Source organism: Thunnus maccoyii, chromosome 9, assembly GCF_910596095.1.
Source record: "Thunnus maccoyii chromosome 9, fThuMac1.1, whole genome shotgun sequence".
In the NCBI taxonomy this organism is placed as follows: Eukaryota; Metazoa; Chordata; class Actinopteri; order Scombriformes; family Scombridae; genus Thunnus; species Thunnus maccoyii.
This window is the reverse complement of record NC_056541.1, coordinates 6373526-6399900: the sequence shown is the minus strand read 5'-3', so window position 1 is coordinate 6399900 and position 26375 is coordinate 6373526. Positions and strand designations below refer to the sequence as shown.

The window sequence follows — 26375 nt, the reverse complement described above, 5'->3', positions numbered from 1 at the left end:
CAGTTCTTTTTCTCTGGTGCTCCAGGCTAACATGTTAGCAATGTAAGTAATAATAAGCAACTGTTTAAGTAAACAGTCAGTTGTGTTAATCATTATTCAGTTGTAAATACAGTTTTATTACTGTATATCACAGTTTTTTACACTTAATTTGAAATTCTGTTTCATAACATTTCTATGACTTTGTACTAAACATTTACAACTAAACTTTTATAACTGCTTACATACTGTACAGCACTAAGATAGCTTTTATGAATTGGAGCAACAGTTGTGGACATTTGTAGGCAGTGGGGGCCAGTTAGGATATTTTCTGAACTGGTCTTTTGTTGTTAATGCCAAACTTGTGGCAACAATCTCCCAGGAACCAGATGTTGGAAAATAATACTGTAAATGAATAATGCAATTCATTAAAAATTCATTAAAAAAATATAGTGTGACAATAATGCACTGTTGTATAACAGAATAGACCGCTTTCCATGTTTCCATAGGAAGTTAATGTGGTGAGTGATGGGGCACTGTGCATAAATCACAGCATAGCTGATGAGTGCTTTATTTATTAAATGAAATAGTTATAAATTTATGGCTGTGGATACCATTTAATAAACGGAAAGGTTGTGGGAGTTTTGCTAACTGGTTTCTAAAGGTTAATAATACTTTTTAAACTTGATATCTTGACATGTGATTAATGTTAGGCCTTAAATAAAATCAGTATTATCAACACAAATTTATTAATAGCTACGTATCAGTCTAGAAACCTTCAACGGGTTCTTCACATAACAAAAGATACAAGCTTGTACATAATGTATGTATAAATACTCACAAAGAACAACGACCAACCCAAGGGACCAAGCAATGATCTAACCATAAAAAACAAATCCTTCAATATTTTCAAACAAACCAATAGGTAAAATCCCCATAGTTAATAGTAATCATTTTTACAGTAAATAAACAAATCTTAGAAATAAAATATTATGTATTTCACCACCAATTTTGTTACAGCATAGAGAAGTCTGTGTAAGCACATTTATACTATTCATTTAAGGAAGTAAAATTAGCAAATAATAAGGATCAAACAGTCAAAGAATAAATAAGTTGTAAAATCCAATTAGAATATTTTACAGAGTTTATTTTTTAGTGTTAAAATTGTCTAAAGAAGGTTTGGGATTGTGTTCAGTGAACTGAATGCGGCCCAGCTGTTACATGAGCTATATTAGTCAGTGATCATTTTTTAAAATGAACCCATGGGACATCAAATAAAAAACTGACTTTTTACTGCCTAAAGGGTATGCTGGTTCCTTAATATAATTCAGTATAACCCAGGCTTTTATGTTAGAGTTGAGCACCAGAGCAAATGATCTACAGTACAACAGAGCCATATGGGTTTTTTAAGCATCTCATTTGTACCATCTTATACAAGCTTTTGATTCTGCTCCAAAAGCAGATTGTGATTGAAATGAAATGCATCAGATGTTTGTTTTTTTTTTCAAAAAAACAGCTGACAAACTTTCCCATTTTCATTTCAGCCTCTCAGACAGCTTTTAAAGTTTAGCAGCTTGATTAGAGAAGTAATTAGATAATAACTTTCAAGCACAAGTGGTTGGAGGGGTTATAGAGTTTTCTATAAATAAACCTTTTAAGAGCGAGATTTAGGCTTTTTTTCTCAGTGAATAATTCAGAACTTTTGTAATGATAGAGTAAAGTCTTTTCAACTTTGTCAGCGGCTCATAACAAATGACTGATTACAGCGATCAAGAACCAGGCAACAGGGCATTACATTCTCAACGGGAAAGGAGAGGAAGTCAAGTCCAGAAGCTTCATCGACTTGGGCGTGGAGTGGCACTACATCATCGAGGACGACGTGGAGACTCTGCACACTGATGGGCCTCTGCATGACCCCGTGGTGGTCCTGGTAATATTACCTCTTTCTCTATGAAAAAGTGTATATTTGAATTAATCTGAAAATCCATTTGCTTGACAATGAACACTATATAAAAGAAATAGGTCAGCCATCCAGTTCAATCTAGCCGGCCACCATTATTCTCATTACTTTTCTATCACTATCTGTTAGATTTTAATGATGAAAAACTCATTAATTAACCGATGAAATGAAATTAGAAATTTTTAAAATAGCCAATTTTTAAAAAGAAACAGTAACAGATATGCTGTAAGAATATGTCAAATGATTAATGATTTCAAACACCGAACTAAAACATAAGTGCGTGCCAGAGTGACACGGCGAGATTTGAGAATGCCAAGAAGGGCTCTGACAGAGGATCTCAAGCGGCAGTCAGCTTTATAGGAGGTTATGAAAGCCAAAGCAGAAGTCTGAGCATGCAAAGTTTAAAATCCAGCAATAAAAATCTTTCAATGAAATCCAAAATTGAAAGGCAGCCAGTGAAGCGAAGCAAGGATTTGGGGTAATATGCTTACTTTTCATGGAGTGTGTTAGTAGTCTGGCAGCAGCACTCTGAACTTGGGAGGTATTTCTCCTGCTGAGACTCGATTGTAAGTTGCATTAATCAAACCTGGTAGAGATCAAAGCATGAAAAGATCTCCTGCAGATCTGCGAATGAAAGAAAAAGACCTGTATGTACTCATTATTCTTACTTAAATAAGATGTGATTGTTCCACTGAAGTTACTTGAGCATCTAATGACAGGTCTGAAACTACACCAAGATTACAGGCTTCAAGCATCACATTTGGTGATAGGCTATCAAGACTAGACATAAAGACAATTAAGGAGGTGTGTCACTTGAAATTGTTCAGTCGGAGGAAATAATTGGACATTTGGCGCTTACCACCGCAGAGATATGACATTTACACTACCAGTCAAAAGTTTTCAAACTCCTCAATTTTTCCATTTTTTATTTTAAATTGAATTTTACATAGTTTGATATTTCAATGTACTCTGAAATGAAAGCATAAAACAAATAGTTGGAGATAAAAAAAAAAAAAAGAAATCATGGAACTGTTCAAAAAAATACTCAAATTTTTCACTCATGAAAGTAGAGACCCTTTGCAGATATAACAGCTGAACACACTCGTAGCTTTCTTTAGAAATCAAATATTTTTCAGAAAATTCTCCCCGACACTGTTGCAGAAGTTCCCACACTTGTAGGTTGCTTTGCTTTCATCCCAATACCATCCAGTTCATCCTAAAAAAACAAGCTCAATGACTGCTGGTTCTATGATTTGAAGCCTATCATCTTGTTCTTTTCATCTAAAGGTAGTTCTGACAGCCTGGAGGTATGTTATGGATCATTATCTTGCTGTAGGATGAACTCCTGACTAACAAGGCGTAGACTAGAGGATACTGCATGGCTCTGCAAAATACTGTGGTAGCCCTTTTGGTCCAGAGTGCCAATCACTCGCCAATCACTCTGGATCCAGCAAAAGAGCCCCAGGCCTGCACACTTTCTCCTCCATGCTTTTATAGAGACAGAGAGTTTGTATGTAATCAACAAAAATTGGGACACTTGTAGGAATTATAACTTATATTCATTGCTGCAGAAAATCTGTAAACTGTTAACCCATCACTTAATCCCTGGAAAAGGCCTTTTCTACAACTCTGATATTTAGATAATTTTTATCTATGTACCACTTAAGGTTATTCACTGGACTTGAACTGCTTAAATTTCAATAAAAAAAACAGGGATGTTCTAAAACTTCTGACTGAAAACATCTGCTACACCAGGCTATATCTGGACATACATACAGCTGTGTGTCATCCGCATAACAGTTAAATTAAATTTTGTGTCTATGGATAATTAAGGGTCACAGTATAGCTCCCCTCTAGAGTTAGAGGCTTTTTCAACCATAACATAGAATAATTTTATTATAAGTATGAACTAAACTAATCTAGTTAACCCTGACCACATCGTTCATGCCAACATGCCTCTCCATATGAAGGCTGAGTGAAGGTCAAAGAGGATTTAAATCAAATTAAACCCTCATCATAAACACATTAAGTCATTCATGACTTTCACCACAGCCGTCTCAGTACAGTGAGGACAGAGAAAGTCATACTGAAACTCTTATTTTAATATCATTCATAAAAGATACCAATACAGACAAAGAAGAAATCTGGTATAGGCCTACGATTTGCAAATTGCAAATGAGTCAAAACTACACTAAATGGATCCAAAGACGGTTTCTTAAGGAGAGGTTTAAAGTTAGAGGGGGATATGCAGGTAGACAGAGAACAGTGAAATGTTTGGATCAATCATCTAAAATTCAAACAATTAGGAATATAAAGATTTGAATGTATGAAATTGAGAGAAATGAAGAGAATGTGATACCTTGTTTTAATACTGTATGTTGTCCCATTCATTCTAATGAAGACACGCTGAAATAAGAATGTTGAGTGGACTACTGGTGGCTTTAAAATATATATATTGGACAAAATGGTTCAAGTTTTTTATCTTTTATTTATATTTAGTATATTTAGTAGTATTTTGTTTTTAGTATTTATTTTATCCTTCACTACAAAGAGTACAAGCTAGTAAAGCTCTGTAAACAGAACATTTTGAAGTATGTCACACTCGACTGTGTGTGTGTGTGTGTGTTTGTTTATTAAATCACCCAACCTAAAACTTACCAACACCAGCTTTCAAGTTTCTCTGTGTCCGTACTCCTACAGGGTGTTTTATGCTGCAAACACTTGTCATTTGGAATTGAATTTGCTCATCTACACAGCAACAAACCTGTAAAATAAACCTGAGTAGAATAGAGAAGAAAGAGTCATAGCGGGCTCAGTCTTATCTTGTGCATGAACTCTCCTATTGTCCAGTAATTGCTTGTCTTGTCTTCAACTAATTAGTGTCCTGTATTGACATCATGTAATGCTTTTTCCAAATGCAGTTTTTTGCTCCTGTCTCTTGAAATTAAATATAATGCATTTATTTGGACACATGTTCCCAATTTGAGTATGTTCATACAAATACGCAGCACAGAGGATGATGCTATAATGGTGCAATGTTTTTTTTTCCCCCTTTCCTTTTTTCTTCCCCTTGGCTTGCAGATTATACCCAAGGACAATGAGACACGATCTACTCTAATGTACAAGTACATCATCCATGAAGATTCAGTGCCTGTCAACAACAACAATGTCCTCCAGGAGGACACATATGAGTGGGCTCTGAAGAGCTGGTCTCCATGTTCCAAGCCTTGTGCCGGAGGTAATGGATACATTACCGTCAAATTAGAAAAGAATAGAGGGGAATAATGCCATTCTACTTATACAGATATGATTATCTGAATTTCATACTCACCTGCTCTTGTTGTGTGTAAGAAAGGTTTAGTGTCACAGTCTTATTTCTTATTATCATGCAGGAAGTGCTGTGCTATAAGCCTCATCTTGTATCAGCATTCATATGTCTTTATCCACTTTTAGTTCTGACTTTCTAGAGCTAAACTTAACAAGGAACACTACAGTTTACTAAACAGCTGAGTAAGTGTGCTAGCAGCTTTTTACTAGCACTGCATGTGTCCTATTACTGTATGTTTACATGCAGACATAATGATGATATATGATAGGATGCAAACATAATGAGGCATATATGCAGACCCTAGTTGTGTATGGATGTCTTGGTGGGTGGGTAAGTTATGCCTTGCTGCACAATCTGCTATCAACTGCTGTTTTAATTATGCTCACCCATATTATGGCCTGAAATGACACTAAGGGAAGGGATTTCTCTTCCCTAAGTTTATCCTTGAGACAGTGAACCTCCCCAGGTTTGGTGCAGATTAAACGGGTATAAAGACTAAAAACACAACAGGTTGTGTTAGGCTGCATTTGATCACAAGTTAAATAGAAGACATACAGCATTCATGTTAAAAAGTAATCCAAGTAATCCGTTGGGAATGTACGCTTCATGTATGTGATTGGCTGATGCAGCGCCTTGCCAGATAACGTTGTGCAAATGACCCTGCGTTTATTTGCTGGAGGTCTCTATGTTAACTATAAATTTGAACACTTGTCAGACGCCCAGTGATTTATAATACCATGGGATGGGAATCATTTTATCTTTCATTGCAACAGTACAGTAAACAGTAGAAAGACAATGTTCGCAATACATAGTAATCTACAAGCAACCTTGTCTCCTAGAAAGTTTATATACACACACACTACAAAATTGTTTCCCCAATTACATTGTGTTGGCAAATGTAAACGCTGCCTGGTTTATGTTGACGACTTTTTTTGAATTAATGAAGCAAGACTCTGGTATCAGAGACCAAGGTTCACATCCTGAGTGCAGCATGTGGTTAGGTTTAGGCAACAAAAGCACTTTGATTAAGTTTAGTGAGATGGTGGTTTCACTTAAATGTTATTAAACTGGTTGTGCTTCAAGTCAGTGCAGACTTTTTTTTCCTGTATTAAACCAAGACCACAATCTTCTCCTAACCTTAGTCAAACTCTGCAAGTGCCTAAACATAACCATAAGAAGTTTAATGATGCTGTACTTTCTACTAGCAGATATTGTACTGCAGGATCAGATATTCTAGTGAAAGAAAATAATTATGTTGTCTCTGAACACGTTCAGTATCAACATTTTTGCAACTTGCCAAATACATTAATTAACAACATTTTCTCATTATGTGGAGAGAAAATGTAATTCAGCCAACATCGCATTTCTAGCAAAATGTTTCTGCTGCTGCAATTTAGTCATATATAAACTTAATTTCTAGGAGACTGTGTGGCTAGTAGAGATGTGTGGTTGAATGTATTTCTTTGGCTAATTTAGCAACTTGGATGATGTTGCATTACATAGCAGCAAAAGTTCAACCAAGTTCAACTGTTTTGCTTTTTTTTTTTGCCTTAGCTGCCTGTGTCAGTATCCCTGCTGGGTGAATGCAGCAGTCCCATTGAAATAAATGAGAGCGGCTGCATATTTTAACACAGTGTTGTTGTATGTCTGAACACAGGGTTAGGGCAAAGGATAAAGTCAAAAAAAACACATAGTACATGAAAGATTGGAACATATTTGGCTCCAGCTTTGCTCCACAAAATTTAAACTGATATATATCTGTTATTTTTCAGTATTTATACAGTAAATCCCCCTGCCTAGAGATGGGTACATGTATACCCCGTATATCTGCATGTACACACCACTGCACCTCTAACAGACACATGTAATATAATAATCTTTTTTCAGCATTATAATAATATCCTTTATTTTATACAAGTGGCTTTATTTTCTAGGTTTTACAAAAAGGTGTCATAATGACAAGCCATCACTTCTTTCTTAGGGTTTCAATACACCAAATACGGATGCCGAAAGAAGGGCGACACCAAGATGGTCCATCGAGGCTACTGCGACGCCAGCAAGAAACCAAAACCCATCCGCAGAATGTGTAACCTTCAAGACTGCACACAACCTCAGTGAGTACAGATTTCCTAACTTTCTACATTGAAAAGTACAGGACAGTTTTACAAGTGTTGATTAGATTCAAACTGGGACTTAGCTTGCAATCTGTTAAGATAAAATGTTAAAGTGGCGTCTTTCAGCCTGAGCTGAATTTAAATGAGCCACTCCTTAACTGTGGTGATTGTGGCTGAGTGGGAATAGAGTGAAAATGAACACTTAACACCCACAAATCTGCTTATGAAAACAGGTGCTTAACTGTCACCTCTGACATGGATGTTGTGTTTTCACTTCAAGTTGTTTATTTTTCTAAGCACTTCTCTATTTGATTTCTCTTGAGACATGGAGGTGTACAATCAAATATGTTTCGAGTTCCTTTGCTTTCTTGGCTCTTCACAGATATATCAGTGTAGGTGGCACCTAAACTGATTTTTCTGGCATTTAAAAAATGTTTTATGCTTCAAGTTTTTCACAAATGTCATATAATTGGTTGCCAAACTGTTGTAAGTTTTGTCTCCTTTACATGAACTGAAACACATTTTGAATGTATTTTGCAACTGCAACCAAATTTTAGATGACAGATGCATATATGGAGTTTTATTTGTATGGCACCTTTCAACAACAAGGCCATGCAAAGTGCTTCACATAAGACATACAGTAAAAGATATTAAGGAAAGATTAAAAAACACAAGACAATAAAAAAGACACATTTGAAAAGGATTTTAAAAAAGTATGATAAAGCAGAAGATAAAAGATAAGCTAACATTGATTAAAACTGATACAAAAAATAATAAATTAAATAGGAGAATAAATGATTATGCAGCTGGCCTGATTTTTGGCAGGACCGCAACAGTGGAGCCAGCTAAATAAATAATCCCAAATTAATTTAAGTAAAAAGGCAGACAGAAAAGTCCTCAGTCTTTTGTTGCAGCAGACCTGCAGTTTTCTGGGAGTTTGTTCCAGATATGGTGCGTAAACTGAACACTGCTTCTCCATGTTTAGTTTTGACTCTGCTGACAGAAAGCAGACAAGTCCCAGACAACCTGAGAGGTCCGGACGCTTCATAACAACAAATCAGTGCTTTGCTAACCAACAGTAGTATCTTCAAATCAATTTTTTTTTTTTTTTTTTTTTTTTTTTTTAAAAAAAAAAAAAAGGGCCATAACTTCGTTTTTGTGACTCCAACTCACTCATAATTTTGCAAATTTCATCCTCACACAAAGCTCTGTATATGCACTGTGTCTTTTTACACATTCAGATCCAGGTTAAAAATTGTTTAAAAAGGGATATGCCAACAATTTAGTATTGCACTTGTTAGACATATTTTAAAAAGAATGGTCAAATATGAAGCAGCAGAAGCAGAGATATTCTGACTTTTACTCCCTAGTATGAGTCAAGTTTAAAAATGCTGGATCCTGCGATCATCAGCTTTATTTTTTCAAAATTTAGAAAACTCCCTCCCTCCAGAGCCACAGGATAACAACAAGCAGAGGATTATGCAAATATATTGTTTACTGCAACTGCATATGTTGTTGCATATGTGGCCCTCAAGAGCTGCTAACCCTCAAAGTATTTCATTAGTTTGGATTTTAGTGGAAACTTTTAGTGTCCCATGATAGTTTAAATGCAGCATCAGGAGGTTTTTATAGCCTGATGAGAATATATTTTTGTGGAAATGTTGACAACCTGTTGTTTTTAGCTTGGAAATTTGGAGGAAAAAAAATTAGAATAACGTATATCAGCAGAAACAGAGGCATCATACCCATTCAACTTGAGGGAGCGCCCTCAAATATTTGAGATTGGTTTTGGTTTTAGAAATTGTTTAATTCTATTTTCACAATAAGGGCTAGATCCACAAAGATACACTAATAGCACAGTCAACTGAGTAGCATTTGCACCTGCAATCTGCCACGTTTTAAGGATCACGAAAGATTTTTGCGCTAATGATATGCCGGCGCAAACACGCCCATAAAGTTTTGCAGCTGAGTGCAATTTGCCCTCGTCTTGGGCCTGCTTTAGTGAGTGGAGCAGTTTGCAGTGTTTCAGGCTCTTCTCCACATTTCAGCACACAGATTGGTCCATAATGAAAACTGCAGAGAGCAAAAAAGCCTCAAATTCTGTGTCTTTAATTAGCAGAGGTGCGCACACACACACAAACCAACTTTCATGAATTTTGCATCTTTTTCTTCTTCTTAAGTATTTCACATCTTTAAAATCTACTGAAACGTCCATCAAAATAGCCTACAGCTATTAATGTGACTCAGGCAGGTCTGAAACATGTTAGATTAATGTCTGAATCTTACAATGATGTCGTTCAGGTGTCACTGAATGGTCTGGTGCCCACAGCTGGATGTGTGTCACAGCTGGCTGCAGCAACACACAGCAGCTGAAACGATAAGTGCGTCTCCCAGCTGAAAAAGAGGCACAGCAGTGGTAATTTCATTAACATGGGATTGGTCAGGATCTGATGGTAATTAATGTTCTGTCGTCTGCTAGACGTCTACACAGGTCAGCTGTTTCACACAGATTCAGGTTCGTACGGTAGAATTGTTTGTAATAAAGCAGCCCTTACGGATCAGCACCGTCAGGATATTTTTATTTTTAAAGTAGCTGAAAGTCCGAGATAAGCCCACCACCCCCATACCCACTTGAGGACCAAGGACCTGTAACATGATTAAATTAAAAGGTTAATGAATGTTAAGGAAGAGTAATGATAGATCAATAAGTAAACTGTGTCGAGGATTAATCCACAAATATGAAGAAAATTAAGTTACAGAAACTGTTAAATGACAAATTGAATTAATGATGTGAAAAAAGTCTTAATGGCCCTTAATGGTGTGGCGGTACGGATTCCCCTTGATGTTCTGTAAGAAGTCGGAAAACCAGCTCCCAGCCACATAAAGAAATAAAAAATAATAATAATAATATTCACTTGGAGAAACCTCAAGAGGTGTTGCACAATGGGAAACATCCTTTAATGAAATAATGAATCTTCAATAATACTAATGAAAAAATGCCTCTTTAATGTGTATAAAAATAAAGCCTGCAGGTGTTTAGGCTATTGTGAGGCAAGCACAACTTCTTGCATGATGGCCACTAAGAAACCAATGCAGGACACTTGGTTTATGTTATGGTATTCCCTCACATCCACAAGAAAAAGAGCAGAAAGAAGACACAAAAGGGCCTGAACAGGCCAGAGTTTCTGTCTGACAATCTTTTCAAATGAGACCAGTGGAGGAAAGAACAGAGTGACCACGATGTGCAGTTTCTCTCCTCTCTTAAGCCCTGGAAAAAGGGCGTCGTCACACCCTGACTGGCCGAGAGGGGAACGCACCCAGCTGCTCTCAATCACCACCTGGGAGCCAGTTCCCACACTCTGCACACAGGTGATCTGCATAACCCTCCAATCAACCCAGACATGCAACTATCCAAATTCGGAAACAGGGAGACAGGGAAATGATAGCGAGTCCCACAAATGGATGACTGCTCCAATGGATTTAGCAATTTAGTATTTGGTAGATCAGATATTAACATGTCGTCTTTGGCTGCCAAGTTTCACCTTTTTTTTAACATCCAAGCTTCAGATCTTCACCACACAATACAGCAGCTTTTCCCTTCTGCTGCACTGCATTCAAGCAGCAGTATTAATCTGAAGTTATTCTTGTGTCTTAATGAAGGTTTTACCGCTTTATTTAGCTCACAGATGAGCTCAGACCTTCAGAGACCGAGCCAGGATCGATAAATATCGACAAGGCTTTACACTAGGATGATGTTATGCTGTGTAGCCTTTAATCTCCTGTGCCAAGTGCCTGGACAGGTCTACTTTTTATCAATTTAATCTTGTCATGAGAGATCCATCGTAGCAGTTAATTTTGAAATTATTTTAAAATGATGTCAACTGAAAAACAGCCTCAGCTGCGTGTAGCTGCTACACCCGTAACAGTGACAGGAGTGTGAATGTTAAGGGAAAAATTGGAGGAGATTAATATGTTGGCTGAGCTGATGGAGTCTAAACGCAGGGTCATTACAGAAAAGGCCCTGCAGGTGAAAGAAATAGTTTGAAAGAGGAGAAGGATTGCATATAAGCTTATTAGCAGTGGAGGCTGTAAAAGATGAGAGGGAAGTTTTAACGGCAGCTGCCCATGGAAAAAAAAACTGCAGAGAGGCTCAGCGAGAATCGTTTATTTGAATCTCAAAGCCGCGTGAGGCAGCGTCTTTGGGTTATCAGCGAACTTCAGTACTCGGCGGTGATGCAACATAACACGCCGAAGACCTCACACGGTAAGCTGTTCTGTTCAGCTTTAAAAGCAACGAGAACGAGAGGCGACGAGAGATCTAAAGCTGGTGAGATTTGGCGCAGGATGAAACTTTCACTGTCTGCTGTTTGGGAAATTGTGTTTCTCTCTTATGTTCTGGTTGACTTCTCTTCAGGGTGGAGATTCTGTAGCTCACAGCAGAACAAATAAAGGAAATATACAAGAGATGGGATTCTTGCTATGTTTCAGCCTCTTTTTGTTTTTTAGGCAGATAGGAAAGCTTTTAAATAAAAAACAACCATGTCTGGTGAGTTTTCATGGACAAATTTGATTGAAAGTACTGCTGTCTGTACTGTCAGTTGGTCAGTCCGCCACTTTGATCTAAAATATCTCAATTATTTGATGGATTGCTATGAAATTTGGTACAGACATCCAACGTCCCTAGAGGATATATTCTAGTGTTTACTCAGTGAAATATTTCAACATCTACCAGAAAGATTGACACCAAATATAGCACAGACATTCATGGTTCCCTTCCGGATGAATTGTAATAACTTTGGTGACGCCTGGACTTTTCATTTAGCACCAATATCAGTTCAAATCTTTACAGATTGTCCAATATTTTGTACAATTCTATGACTTCATGGCCAAATACCTGAAAAAATCACCTACGTGCCTACGTGCAGCCTCTCAGAGCTGCTAGCACGACTTTAGACACTTGTTTAATTAAATTTTGAACTTTAAATAAACAATGTTATTATTCGAAGGTACATAAAATCAGTTTTTTTCATATAGTTAAACTGTACTGCAGTTTTTCAAATTTAAAGTTTTGAAACTTTTGCCTCTTCAACAGTTATATTTTCCATCTTCTCTGTTTGTTTTAGCAGTTGTTGATTCTTAAAGATCCCCTCCAGGCATTTTAAGAGATATATATAAAAAAAACAACTCTTGGTACTGCTTAGAATAATAAGTTGCGTCTGACATGTTTTCCCACAAACAAATGTTCAGTTACCTTGTTTAAAAAAATCTGTTAAAATGACATCTGCTCTGTCTTCCTCATTAAAAAAATCCAGAATCTATGAATATGCAAATATTTTTCATTTAAAAAGTTTAACTGCTGGATACAAGATGTTTCCTACTTCACTGTAAAGTCTATTTTCAGTGTTTGTGCAGCTGAGGCTTGAAGTTCACTTCAAACAGTCCAAATCGCAACACTGCAGCTGCTGAAGTCTCACTTCCTCCTTCTATCACAGCTGATCATCATCTGATTAATCACAATAAATCCAAAAATGTCTGCTCGAAAATATTAAGTTGACATCAATTCATAAGAAAAAAAGAAAAACATTAACATCACCTCAATAAATCAGCAAATTGTTAAAGTATAAATCCTGCTCACCTCTTAAACTCAGACTTTCAGTGAGCACAGAGAACAATTTCCACTTTCAGCAAATGATGGTGAAAACAGCCTTCTAGTGTCAAAATCTGCATACGCATCAATCTACACAGTGAAGCTCAAACAAATCATTTGTCCTTTTCTCATAAACTACTGCACTTACTTTAATAAATAACATGATTCCATTATTATCTATCGTTATCATCGTGTATTTTTATGCAGATTAAGATTCAGATGCACAAAACATTTTCTATTATTAAAAGAAAATAAAAAAAATGTAGAAAACTATGCAGCCTTGGTGGATGTATATGTTCTCTGTGAGCTTTCTAGTTTTTTCTTTGACTCTTTGTAATTGAGTTGGTCAGGGTGAGAAGACAAGACCTTTGAAAAGAAGAATTCCCTCAATAGCTGGCCTGATTTTTGGTTGGACTGCAACAGTGGAGCCAGCTCTACACATGGGAATGTCTGTCCATCACTGACTCGCTGAGTGGTGAAGTTACACCATTGGAGTTGGAGTTTCCCCCAATGGGCCATCGCTCTTTTCAAAATGAATCGGTGCAGATAGTTTTTTATTACAGCCTCAGGCGGCGTTTACAGCAGTTCCACTCACTGCAGCTCATTCCAAATTTATTGCACGCTGTGAGCGACCCGCAGCCGAGCCAGCAGATGCCCTACCTCGGTCTGCACCTGGACTCCCCACTCTGTGATTGCACTGCTGTCGGAGGAGCATGTGGAGGCATTGTTACAGCTGACCTGATGCGTGAGGTCTGGCAGGGTGCGTCAGGTCGCTCCTCAGGATGATGTCGGCAGCTCACCCGGTGGTTCACCTGGGCCTGTAGCACATGAGAAACTTCCGACGCTGATTCGTGCAGCTTCAGCTGCATCCGAGCCGAGACAAACAGGCCAAGCTTGCAGAGTAGGAGAGAAAACAGCTCTTCATGCCCTGGGAGGCATGAGGGAGAGTGCATGGTTAAAACACCCCAAATAACAATCACTCTGACAAAACACTCAATACAGAGTGAAAAACAAGATAGAAACAGGCGAAAGAGCAGGGAGAGTTAACAGATAATTAGAATAGTCATAATTAGAGGTAAAATAAGTTCTTATCAAATCAGACATCCCAAGATACGAGTGGAAAGTATTGTTCTTACAACTGCATTTATAACCTTTTTTTTTTTTTACTCAAAGGCAGCTTAACCATGTCATGTGATATGCTACTAAAGTAGATTTCAACAACAAATATTACTGGGACCACTACGGAAAATTGCAGATGAACATTTAATATCCAGGAATTCACATTATAGGCACTACCACTGATTCATCCCTGTAACAAACCTGCCACCATTTCACACATCGACCATAAACAGTCCAGACATATACAGTGCTTGGTTTTGAACTCCCTACCTTGCTTCATGACTTTACTTTTCTCCCCTTCCTTTAGTCATGAAGAGGTCTAAGATTTCAGCCAAACTTAAGCAAGGAAGATAAGAAATGTCAAAAAGGAAATGTGGAAATGTCTGCCTGAAAAGATAAGACTTCAATACTAATGATGTCGAGAAATAAGAAGGGAAAAGTTTTGAATATTTTCTCGTCCAGTTTCAGCAGTTTTAAATGTTAACTTATTCAAGAAACTTATATTCTTATATATACACTACATACATACATGTATATTAAATAATGTTTTACGTATGAAGCAGCTTAATCAGCTTCAAACAGTACCACTTGCTGTTCACAGAAACTGAAAAGGCGGTGAGGTAGGATGAAAGCTGGAGATACTGTATGCACCATAAATGTGTTAACCCTGTGGGTAAAAGGGTTTTAATTGCTGTCCTGTACATTAAAAGCTTGTCATAGTAATTAAAATGAATCAAAAACAAGGGTAAAAACATGTATGTGTAATCCTCAAACAACTAATGTATAGTTCAAAGATTTCCTCACAACATGCTCATGACTCCCGCAGTCTCTTTGACAGTTTTCTTAGAACTGTTTTCTTTTAAAAACACCTGCAGCACTGATGCAAAATGTACATGTGTTTGTCAGTCTTAAAGGGATGGTTTGTATTTTTTTGAAGTGGGATTGTATGAGGTAGTTATCCGTAGTCAGTGTATTACTGGCAGTAGATGGGTCAGCACCCCCCCCCCCCCCAGTTTGGAGAAGCAGACAAGAGTCTGCAAGGAAGCTAGTCCTTTGTGCAGCCACTCAGTTCAGCCTCCGTCTGAAACGGGCCATTTTAGCTCCTGTCTCTTTAAGGCCCTGCCTCCCAATGAGCCCACTCTGTTCTGATTGGCCAACTGCCCCTCAGTAGACTTCCTGCAGCTCGGGAGGTAAACAAATAGTACTAGTAGGATTTCACTTCTATTTCTCATTCTTTACTTGAAATGGAAACTACTTAAGTACATTGTACATGTTCGAGCCCCGATCCAGTACGAAACACGCGAGCGGCTAACACGGACAACGCATGGAACGACCTTAGCTACGGAATAACAATCTGACGTCATCACGAGGAGGAAGTAGAAGTAACATTGCAAACAGAGCTCTGACTTTTGACTTGTATTGAGCATTTTTACGTATGTTTTGTAACTTTGACGATGTTTAACATAGACATCAAACATCATAACAGTATATAAATAACAGAAAATCACACAAACCATGTCACCTTTAAATATGTATCCACTTACCCGATCAGGTTGCTTGTTAAAAGGATCTTATGGGTTGTTTTGAGTGCTTCCACTTTAATTGTATATTCAAATAATTCTGCATTACTTACACATCATCTCATTATCCTGTTTTAATGTATTAACACTGTCTCCCTCACACACACATAGTCCCTCTGAGCAAATTGACTGCATAGAGAGTAATACAGTTGCTCTCTGATGACATGGGCATATAAATTTATGTGATTTATGCCTTATCGAGATGAGCTGTCTTCATTTTTTTCATAGATGTATGAATTAAAAGACATCAATTCAGGACTTTGTTTTCATCCAATCCAATTTAAAGTTCAGATTTGCCCATTTTTGACAAAAAAAAAAAAGTAATTAAGTATTCAGAAAGTTTCGAATGGCAGGTTTCTGTATTGATGAGTCTTGTGGCATTTAAATGGTTTTATTGATTTAATGTATGTGGAGGAGGTCCCAGCAGGATTATAGTCTTCTACTATGCTGATGAGTGAGTCTCAACTTCTGTTGAAAGTTTTGAAAGTCTGCATTCAGAGTGCTCAGGCTTTGTGTCTAGTAAACATTTCACAGCTGCATGCTAATTCTCGTAATTCTCTTGTAAGTAATTTTCTATCCTAAGTCAATGCATGATGTGTTCAAAGCTATTCATGTCAGCTCCTCCCATACTCTATTCTTTGCTGCCCTGCAAAGAAACCTGAACTGCATCACTTTCGATTGTGTCTGCCTTTCTTTTTTCCTCCATTCAAAAGTAACATGTTATATACCGTCTCAAAGGCCTGGATGTGATTGCAAATCCACATGCATTGTGAGGGATTTTATCTCTAAATTAGCCGTTTGGGTGAGGGTTTGACTGTTGAAAAAGCCTTCAGAAACCATCAAATTAAATACAATGACGGTGAAGAAAAATACACCAAAACCCCAAAAATGTAGGTATCAACAACACTGAATGCTACATCTTCTGGGCCTGTATGGGTCTATATATAGATATATCATAAATTAGGTTTTAAAATCTCAATCTAATCTTAATCTAATTTCTGTAAATTGTTACTCTGACCACATCTACATTTCTTGTGTTCATCATGCTGTTTGCCAAAACATGCGTCAATTAAACCATTTATCCATCAAATCCCTCTGAAGCAACATGTGAAGTATGTAGGTAGTTGCATGCACGGTGCATTCTCCATATAGTCTGTTAGGGCAGCACTTATAGAGTTAAAACTCAGATCAGAGGGTTGATAGAAAAAATCAACTGGTAGTGTGATGGGTTTACAGATTTAGAGCGCGATCAGTCAGCTCGCAGACTGATCAGAGGCCTGTTATCACAGAGCGAGATTGCTGGGTTAGCGAGATACGTTTGGGTTTAATCTTTAGGTTTGTGTGGCACATCAGAGCTGTCTTTAAACTAGAGGATATCATGTTCTCAAATTTACTAAAACGAGAAACTTATCAAAAAGAGTAGATTGGTTTAAGCTTTATTTTCAAGGAGCAAAGAGTTGTTTCTTGCTGCCAGAGCTGCAACGATTGACTGATTAATTGATGAGTTGATTAATAAATTGGCAGCCCAATAGCCCGCTGGATAAGATACATATCACATAACTGCAACATTAACTTGATTCATGCTGTGGATCTTTGCTGCATATCATAACCTACTCTCTACCCCTGTTTCCTGTCTCTCTGCACTTTCAACTGTCAAACTAAGGCAAAAAAACGCCAAAAAAAGAAACTACACCCCCCTCCCCTCCACCCACCTTTTTTTAAAGTCCATTCTCAGTATATAATAATCTTTCTTTCTTTCCACATCACACTTGTAAGTTGAATACCGGACCACGATTTGCTCCGAACTAGTTGCGATGTCACAAATCTTGCTTGTCGGTACACATCTCTAACTGAGATTTAAGATGTGCACAGAGAGCAGATGAATGTGGAAAAAAAAACACATCAAAACTTAACATCGTTCTGCACAGTGAAGCTCAAACATCCACCTGAGGGAACAAGAGGAAAAACACATTTTTGAGTGGAGGACTTTCAAAATCTCAGAACTGCTGTGCTCCTCAGACTTCAAGACATTTTTCTTGTCCAGGTCGTGTTGACATGTCTAGCGTGCGTGCAGTTGCACACGCTAGACAACTGATCTCAGACGAGGTGTACTGACAAAATGAAAAAATACATAAATATAGATAGCCCTGCTTAAGTCACATGTTTTTTATATAGTATGACGTATTTACAATTTGACCTATGACATATTTATTTGGCATTTAGAAACCTGCATGTTCATGGAAGACAAAATACACAAACATTTTATATTTAAAGGACAAGGCCGGCACTTTTCTGTACATTTCTTATTGTCAACAAATCTCATGTGCAGAGTCAAACCAACAATTAACTTAACCTACAAGTATTGTGTGTGTATCCAAAGCCTGATATATATTATTTCTCTGTGCCGTAGACCTCCGTTATCGTTCAAAAACCATAAAAGACACATCAGTGCAGGCATGTTAGTTTTTCTTAGAAATGGCTCCAAAGACTGATAACAGCGATCACATTTTCAGTCTCCGGAGACTAGTTCTGTGTGAGGCAGACTGCAGAAGCATTAACAGTGCTTCACTGTACAGTTTACATAGTACAGTGGTCACCTCTTGACTCTGTACATTACTTTACTACTTTAGCTTTTTGCTGTTAATAGTCTTTGGAGCTGTTTCTAGACAAAGTACCCAAAGTACCAAAGCACTCAAACTCTTCGTGGTGAAGGAACATGTCACCCAGTGCAACAGTGCGGCTTATTGAAGTGTTTTTAATAGTTTTTGGACGACAACAGAGGAATAAGATATATGAGGCTTTAGATACACACACAATACTTGTTGGCAGATCAATTAATTTTCATACATGTTGTCAACCATATGGGATGTGCAAATCATTGTATTGATTCTGAGTGTGTAGGCTGTGTGTTGTGCTCCACTTGATGCTACAACTTGTTTCCTGTCTTTGAGCTTTTCTTTTATTGATATGACGGTACTGCATTTATCGTCACAGGGGTCTGTAAAGTTCTCAATTTGATGTCTGTAAGAGGCATTATAATACAAATCTGCTGCTGCTGAGCCATCTGATCATTTCAAAAAAAGAGAAAAACACAGTGAAATACAATGAAGATTAATTTTTCATCACAGCACTGGCTTCTGTCCCTGCAGTAGCCAGAGTGCCAAAGTGATTCACCAAAGAGTGAATAACAATAATTATAAAAATGTCACCGTCAGCGTCACAAGTCATTTGGTGTGACATACAGCAATGCAGGCTGAAGCCCATCATATTTTTTGGCTGTTGGAAGGGTTCAGGTGTATTCATTTAAAACATATGAATGTTATTATGAAGCACTGAGTGGATACTGAATATCTGCCCCGCTGCTGTGGAGATTTTGAAAGGAACACAGTGACCAGATTGGGGCGGCTGTGGCTCAGGAGGTAGAGCGGGTCCACATGTCGAAGTGTCCTTGGCCAAGATACTGAACTCCAAATTGCCCCTGATGCCTGTGCCATTAGTGTGTGAATGTTTGTGTGTGTGTGTGAGTGAATGTGTGTGTGTGTGTCCTTGTGCACATGAATAAATTCAACCGCTTCACTCTGAGCTGCTGCTGCTGCTCCGTCTCCCTCTCTCCCCTAGTTCTGGTGCCTTGTGTATATTTTCTGCGTCTTCGATTTGCCTTATTATACCACATCATTTCCTTTTGGTTTCCCATGAATATGAAATGTATGAGCAATTAGACATATGCTATAAAAAGATCATAATATCCTAATTTTATGAGTAATATTTGATGTAATAGCCTCGCAGTTTTTCTCAGGGTTAGGGTTAAGCAAAGCAAATATTTCAGAATCAAGATCACTTTCTTATAATTTTATCTCTGAGCTTAGTGATCTAATTGAAATCCCACCTCTGAACTGCACCAATGAGCTTGCAGAATGTACCAGATGCAGTCCAGGAGCTGACTGCTGCTGTCTGAGCAAATCAGAGGCTGAATACACGCTCAGCCGCAATCTAAATGCAAACCTCAGCGCACATTTGCAAAACACTATTTTCTTAATAAATCTATTCCTGTGTTAGGAGTGATGCTCTCTCCTGTTTCTAACAACAGGAGAATCTTCACTGTCCTAAACTTAGCTGCATTATTTGGATCCTTTCGCCCAGGGCTCAGAATAATTTAAAAGACTAACTTCATTTGTAATCACTGCCTTCATATACCAGGCTTTCAATCCATGCCACAATCACAACATGTTTCATGAAGAATCAATCTGTTTCAAACTGTCACGCTCTCTCCCACCTATGCCTTTCAAGTCATATCTTACTGGTTTGTGTGGGAATGTTGTAAATCAATCCTGTATGTGCGAACTCTTGTAAAAGGAGATTTGCATTTCAACGGACTTCCTGGTTAAATAATAATAAATTAAGCCTATTTTGCTGCCAGATAGGTCAAAAAAATTATAAATGGAAGATTTATTACTGAGTATATTAATCCCTGTTTTCGGTAGTTGCATATAATGAACCCAACCCAAATTTGTTAGCAATGTAAACCCTGCTCTTTTCCATTCCATTAATTTATTGATTCTCTAATAACCAACAATATCAAGACATTTATATCGTCGCTGTCGGTTTGTTGCTAAGTTTTTAATGTTCAAAATAGGGTTATTAATCCTTTTAAGCAGCAAGTAGATGGCGGTGAAAGCAGAGCCTGTGAAATCCATGAAATTATTAAAAGTTAACAAATCTGTAAGTCTAGTCAAATAACAAATAGACAGACTGAGGCAAACTCACAACATCACTTTTATTGATTTTTATGATGTTAACATTGACTTTCTATCACAACAGCTTCCTCTTCAATGTGTATCTTTCTGTTATTACAACATCCAACCTAACCTTCTGTATATCCTCAGTAATCTCCTCATATTGTTTTGCCCAGATGGACCTCAGAGGAATGGGAGCATTGTACCAAAACCTGCGGCAGCCTGGGCTTTCAGATCCGGACGGTTCGTTGCGTGCAATTTCTCCACGACAGCACCAACCGCTCCGTCCACAGCAAATACTGCAGCGGAGAGAAGCCGGAGACCCGGAGGCCCTGTAACAGAGTCCCTTGTCCTTCTCAGTGGCGGACTGGAGCCTGGTCAGAGGTGAGATTTTGAGTTTAAAAGAGGAATTTTCGTGTGACTCTTAGATCAAAGGGTTCCAGTTTGTGCAGCTGATCACACGTTTTTTTTCTTCTTTGGTCTTGGTGTGGATCATTTAGCCACAGATCCATCTTATCGATTTTACTTTTGATATCATCTTGTTCCCAATTAACTGATGTCAGCTTTCTTGCTATCAGCTAATTGCTTTCCAACAGATCTGTGTTGATACAGCAGCGGCTTTAAAATGCATGATATATGACTGTGATTTCTAAACTGAGAAAGATCATGTAGAAAAACAAAACGTGAGGCATCTGTGACATTTAATTTAAATGAGTGTCACATCTCATCTGGAAACATGCCAGTGTACAAAATGAGACCATTGACCACAGAGCCATCGAATTAATCCATTAAGTCAGATGCCCAGCTGAGTGGTGGAGCCCAGATAAGAGCTAATAGGATGCAATTCTTCATGTCAGCAGCTAATTTATGTTAGTTTAGTTTATCTCCATGTTTGGAATATGCAAGTATAGGCGCATGTTCGAGCACTCAGTACATTACTCAGTAATAGTATTAGTGTAATAGTAAAAAAAACAGCAGTTTGATTTATTTTGGTAAATTGTCCTTTTATTCATTTTCAAGATGATAATAGATGCTTTGAGATATGTGTTCTGAATAATATACAAATAATATGTTGCTGTTTTTTATTCTAGTGTTTTTGCCTTGTTGATTTATCTTAGATAAGTCACGGAAACTGAGTTTATTCAACATTTTGCCATTTTTTTGTAAAACATCTAAGCTTGAGTGGGTGGGGCAGTTTTTAATGAGAACATTTTGGCTGCAGCTGCTCTCAATGTTGTCTCATTCAAGAGTAAACAAGTTTCAATTTTCTCCCTGACATTTTCATTCAGTCACAATCTGTCACATCTGCAGGAAATCTGCAGGAGAGCATGTCTAGGAGCAGTCAGGGCAGGGTCATACAAAAGGAAAGGTCAGCCAGAGATCAGTGGTTTGTTTGCTTCATAGGCTACATGCATTGATCACCTACTAAAATTGTCCAGGGTCACAATCCTTGACAACCCTGTTCCTTCACTAGTGCAATTATTCAGTCTGTTTTAGTATTACAGTTAAAAATGCCTGATTCGTTCACGATTTTGTGTCATCTTGTGGTAGTTATGTATCTAATAGGGGTGTGCCCAAATACAAATACATTATTTGGCAAAGCACAAATAGTGGGTTTTATACGAATATTTGTTTCATACATATATTTAAAAAATTATTTGTTGGGGGTGTTCCCCAGAGATAAAGCTGAGCTACTGACACAAGCAAAGTGCTCCCAAGGGACTCTCCATAACCTGTTGTTCCCCTACTCCTTTCCACAAAGTTAGGTTATGAAAAATAAACAATAAATGAAAAGTGCAAAGCAATAATTGCCTTTGAAGTTCCTCCCCACACGTTACACGCTGTGCTGTCTCTGCGTTATGGGTGTATAAATAGGCAGAGGTCTAAACTTTTAGCTCAGTAATCAGAGCAGTTGTCTATGATCTGGGAGACTCCAGTTCAAGATCCGATGTGGGGACCTCTTTCGTAAGGTAGTTTATTCATGAACACTCATTGTAACACTTTAATTTACTAAAATTAAAAGTGTCATAAAAACAAAAACAGGATTTTTAAGCCTCTTTCCACTTTTATTCGAATACAAATACAGATACAAATAATTTTGCTGCCTCAACAAATACAAATACAGATACAAATACAAATACTGGGATCTCTGCACATCCCTATTATCTAAGCTTTATTTTTTACATTTATTAACCCACGAACATTTCAACAACAACATACAATTATTGCATCTGTATAAAACACGCAAGAAATAATCAGAGCTGTAGAAACACAAATACAACAAAACAAAAAAAATAAAAATAAAATAAAACAAACACACATAAAGTGACAAAAATAAATAAATTAGTGTGGTTTACATAATATATCACATAATCTTAAGGCATTTTTATATTGTGGTTTTCTTATAGATTTAAAATAAAGTCATTTTCAAAGGCTGCAATAATCGTTTCAATGGAAAATTATGGCGCATGCTTTCAAACGGTCTCTACTCAGAGGTATTAAGGTTGTTGTACTTGTTTGCACACATGCAAAAAGTGGCAGAAAGAATCATGTGAGAAGTAAAAAAAGAAGAGCTTGAGGTGGTTTCCAAAAAATTCCAATTCCCCAGTTCTGATGTTGGAAAGGCGCTGGAGGAAGAGATTTCAGATGCTGTTTAACCATCCGACAATCACTTGGAAGTCCTGTTTTCAGTCCTGGTCATAAGTTTTTGTTTTTTAATTTTTATCCGTTAGTTTTCAAGATATCTTAATAAAAATACAAAGCAGGTTTTGTTGAAATTCATAGAAAAGTTCAATCATGAGCTAAGGAACATGCAATTAATTTTCAGTTCTGAATAGCATTAACATGTAGCCAGTTTTAAGAGCACTTTTCATCATCCTTCATGCAAATTTTATTCCATTATCACCATATTTTAGTATATAATATATTAAGATGATCTCAAAAAAATTTGTGTTTGGATATGCAATAACGTGTTCCTGTAGTTGGATACCAAATTATATTATGCCATAGTGGTGTGGGCAATCGGACATAATCTGACATAAAAACTTTGGATCTATTATGATAACACAGCCAAACTGAGTAGACATATACACAGATCTGCTCCAAGCAAGTCAGAATAATTTGCATTTGGGCAATAAAGGGCACTACAGCAAATGATAACTCTAAATGACCATGTGTCAGTGATCATGAGTCTGAGTCACTTGAAATTTGGCTTAGCTCATCCATTTACAAAGCTCTAATTCTCTCAGACAGGATTTGGATGTTCTTCAAAAGTCGTTGCCAGCAACTGGCTATTACTGAGTATTTTCAAGGAGAGACTGAGACTTTTTATGTCTTTTATCAATCATTTTGCTTCTATTTCTTAAAAAATATTTAGAGAATTGTGCAATGCATTTTAGCCTTGCACAAAAACCTATTCATGATCCTGAAACTTGATAGTCCCTGAGCTTTGCAAAAATATATTGGGGCTAATATTTGGGCCTCTGATACCAATATGTTCTTCTGTGCATATTTCAATTTCCACCTAGGTTTAGGTGGAGATTGAAACTTCATGTCTGCTCGTCTCCCACCCGGTTGTGCTGACATTTACTGTTCCATGTGTGACCTGTCTCCACTTGTTTCAGCTCTGCTCTCAAAAACAGTGTACTTTCACTGTCTGTGAGTGAGTCTCTGTTTTCTGTCCTTCATAGTGCTCTGTGACCTGTGGTGAGGGGATGGAGAGGCGTCTGGTCACTTGTCGGATCGGAGACCAGTGTAATGGAGAAAAACCTGAAACTGTGAGACCATGCAGACCAGGACCCTGTCATGGTAAGCATGTCATTTATTTATTCATTTAAGAACAGGAGACTGCGCACCAATTCTAGTGAGATATTGGCTCACAGGTAGACATCAAAGAAAGGAGGGAAAAAAATCCCATTTGACCTTTTTTTTTGTAGATTTTACCTCCTTGAAAACAAATCATCTATTGTTACTACCTTGCCACCAGGTATTGGCTCTATTCATTTCCAAATGGCATGAAAATCAATTTGGAGACCCTTGAAAGGTGATTTAGTTATATTAATTTGTCTTAAAGTTCCATTATTTTTGGGTGGAAGCATAGTTCATGTGTGCATTGACTGAAAAAGTCTGACCTTACAACAATTGTACAACTTTGACAACAAATAACGTAGACATGGTTTGCAAAGAGTTTAGCAGAAAAGCATACGTGACAAAACATAAGCAAAGCATATTCTACACATATAAGTGACACTAAGAAATGAAACGATGTAAGATACAGAAACTCAGTCATGTTGGAAAATGAGCTAACAATGTTTATTTTCATTTTACCTGCTAAAAACTTTCATTAAGGTTCAGTTGTGAAAATGGTGTTACCAACAAGCTAGCAGCAGTATCTAATATATGGTTAGGGTTAGGGTTAGGGTTAGGGTTATGGTTTTGTCTATTTATTTATGTTGTCTGCAAAGTCTGTGCTATGGCCCTTTAATAACCTACATCATTTTTCCACAATCTTTCCTAACATTAATAAAAAAAAGTGCATGTTCTATTTATAGTATCACTTATCATTATTTATCGCTGGTGCAATGCCAACAGCTTTTTTGAACTCTCCCAATAAAACATAAATGCCAAATGGATATATGCAGCCAAGACCCTGGGATAAACTAGGAAGAAGATGCAAATAACTCACATTCTCTCTAGAGTAGGTGAAAGCATAAAAGCACATACTGTATATCCGGTATTGATCTACAGTTACGTGTGGCTGCAGCACAATATTACTAAAAGGGTTCTTGATAGCTTCACAATCAACATGGTATTTTGAATACGTAGAAAATAATAATTAAAGCATATCAATGCATGACTATTGTAGATACTTACTCATTTCATTTAATATACTGAGGAGGTGAATTCAGGTAAAAGCTCCTCTCCATTATCGGTACCTCTAGTGCATTTATACCAATACAAAAAGGAGACATAGACAAATAGAAGGAGTATTTTGGATTAATGTGTGGATTAATTGGACAAAACTCAGGAAAATGTCCCCAATATTTTTAACTTTTAGGTCAGTTTCAGATTTTGTGGATGAATTTGGTTCCACAAGAAAAAGTCCCATTTATTTTTTCCAACATACAATGTTAAATGACTCTCAGTTGGAGCATTTCTATATTATGGATCGGCAGGAAACTCTCCTGGTTGAATAGAAAAGATGGAACAACTGCATAAGAAGATGTCTGGTTCTTTGATAAAAAGTCAAAGGTACCAGACTGTGTTCATTAAAACTTTGGGGGAGAAGTTAACTATGTCTCCCAAGGTGCAATTCAGTAAGAATCCTCCAATCACTACTACACTGCTATTAGTGTGTGGAAGCTAAAGATTATGCTATTGAGCACACTGACAATACAATCTGCACTTTAAATCTGTATAATTTTGGATTCTGGGTTAATTTTGGATTAATTCATCAACTATGATGCTGTGTTTTATTCAGAAACTCAACAACAGAGCTTTTTGAATTGACTACCTCATTTGCATGTCTGACTGTCCTTTTTTCCATAGCAACAGTGGCTGAGGTTTATGGGTAGTGTAGTATTTAGAGCACCATACCAAACTGACAGATAATACATAATTTCTCAGAAACAAAGCTAAAATGTTGGTGGTGATAACGTAAACCCGTAGGACATTTACATTATCCATAAGAGTTCAGAGTTTCTATGATAAGTAACATTGAGGATATCATTGAAAGAAAACTGGGAATACAAAATGGGGAAAAACATTTCTGGAACGAGGGGCTTTCCATACCTACATACATACTGCAATTCTACTGTACATACCAATTCTGCTCTTCAGCTCTTGTCTGAGCAGAGAATGAGCATCATTCTGCAGGATGTGCTGCGGCTGAAATGTACCTCAGTTTTCTTTTGTGGTAC

General features: G+C 37.4%; 1 protein-coding gene across 1 annotated transcript in view; it reads left to right on the top strand.

Moving 5' to 3' along the window:
* The window catches only part of adamts3 (ADAM metallopeptidase with thrombospondin type 1 motif, 3), a 152461-nt gene that overhangs the window by 121890 nt on the left and 4196 nt on the right, over positions 1-26375 (top strand). The window contains exons 17-21 of the mRNA XM_042422035.1: positions 1743-1906; positions 5018-5174; positions 7246-7378; positions 20634-20841; positions 24147-24264. Of these exons, the coding sequence (XP_042277969.1) occupies positions 1743-1906; positions 5018-5174; positions 7246-7378; positions 20634-20841; positions 24147-24264 (780 nt within the window). The remainder of the gene's footprint in view (positions 1-1742; positions 1907-5017; positions 5175-7245; positions 7379-20633; positions 20842-24146; positions 24265-26375) is intronic.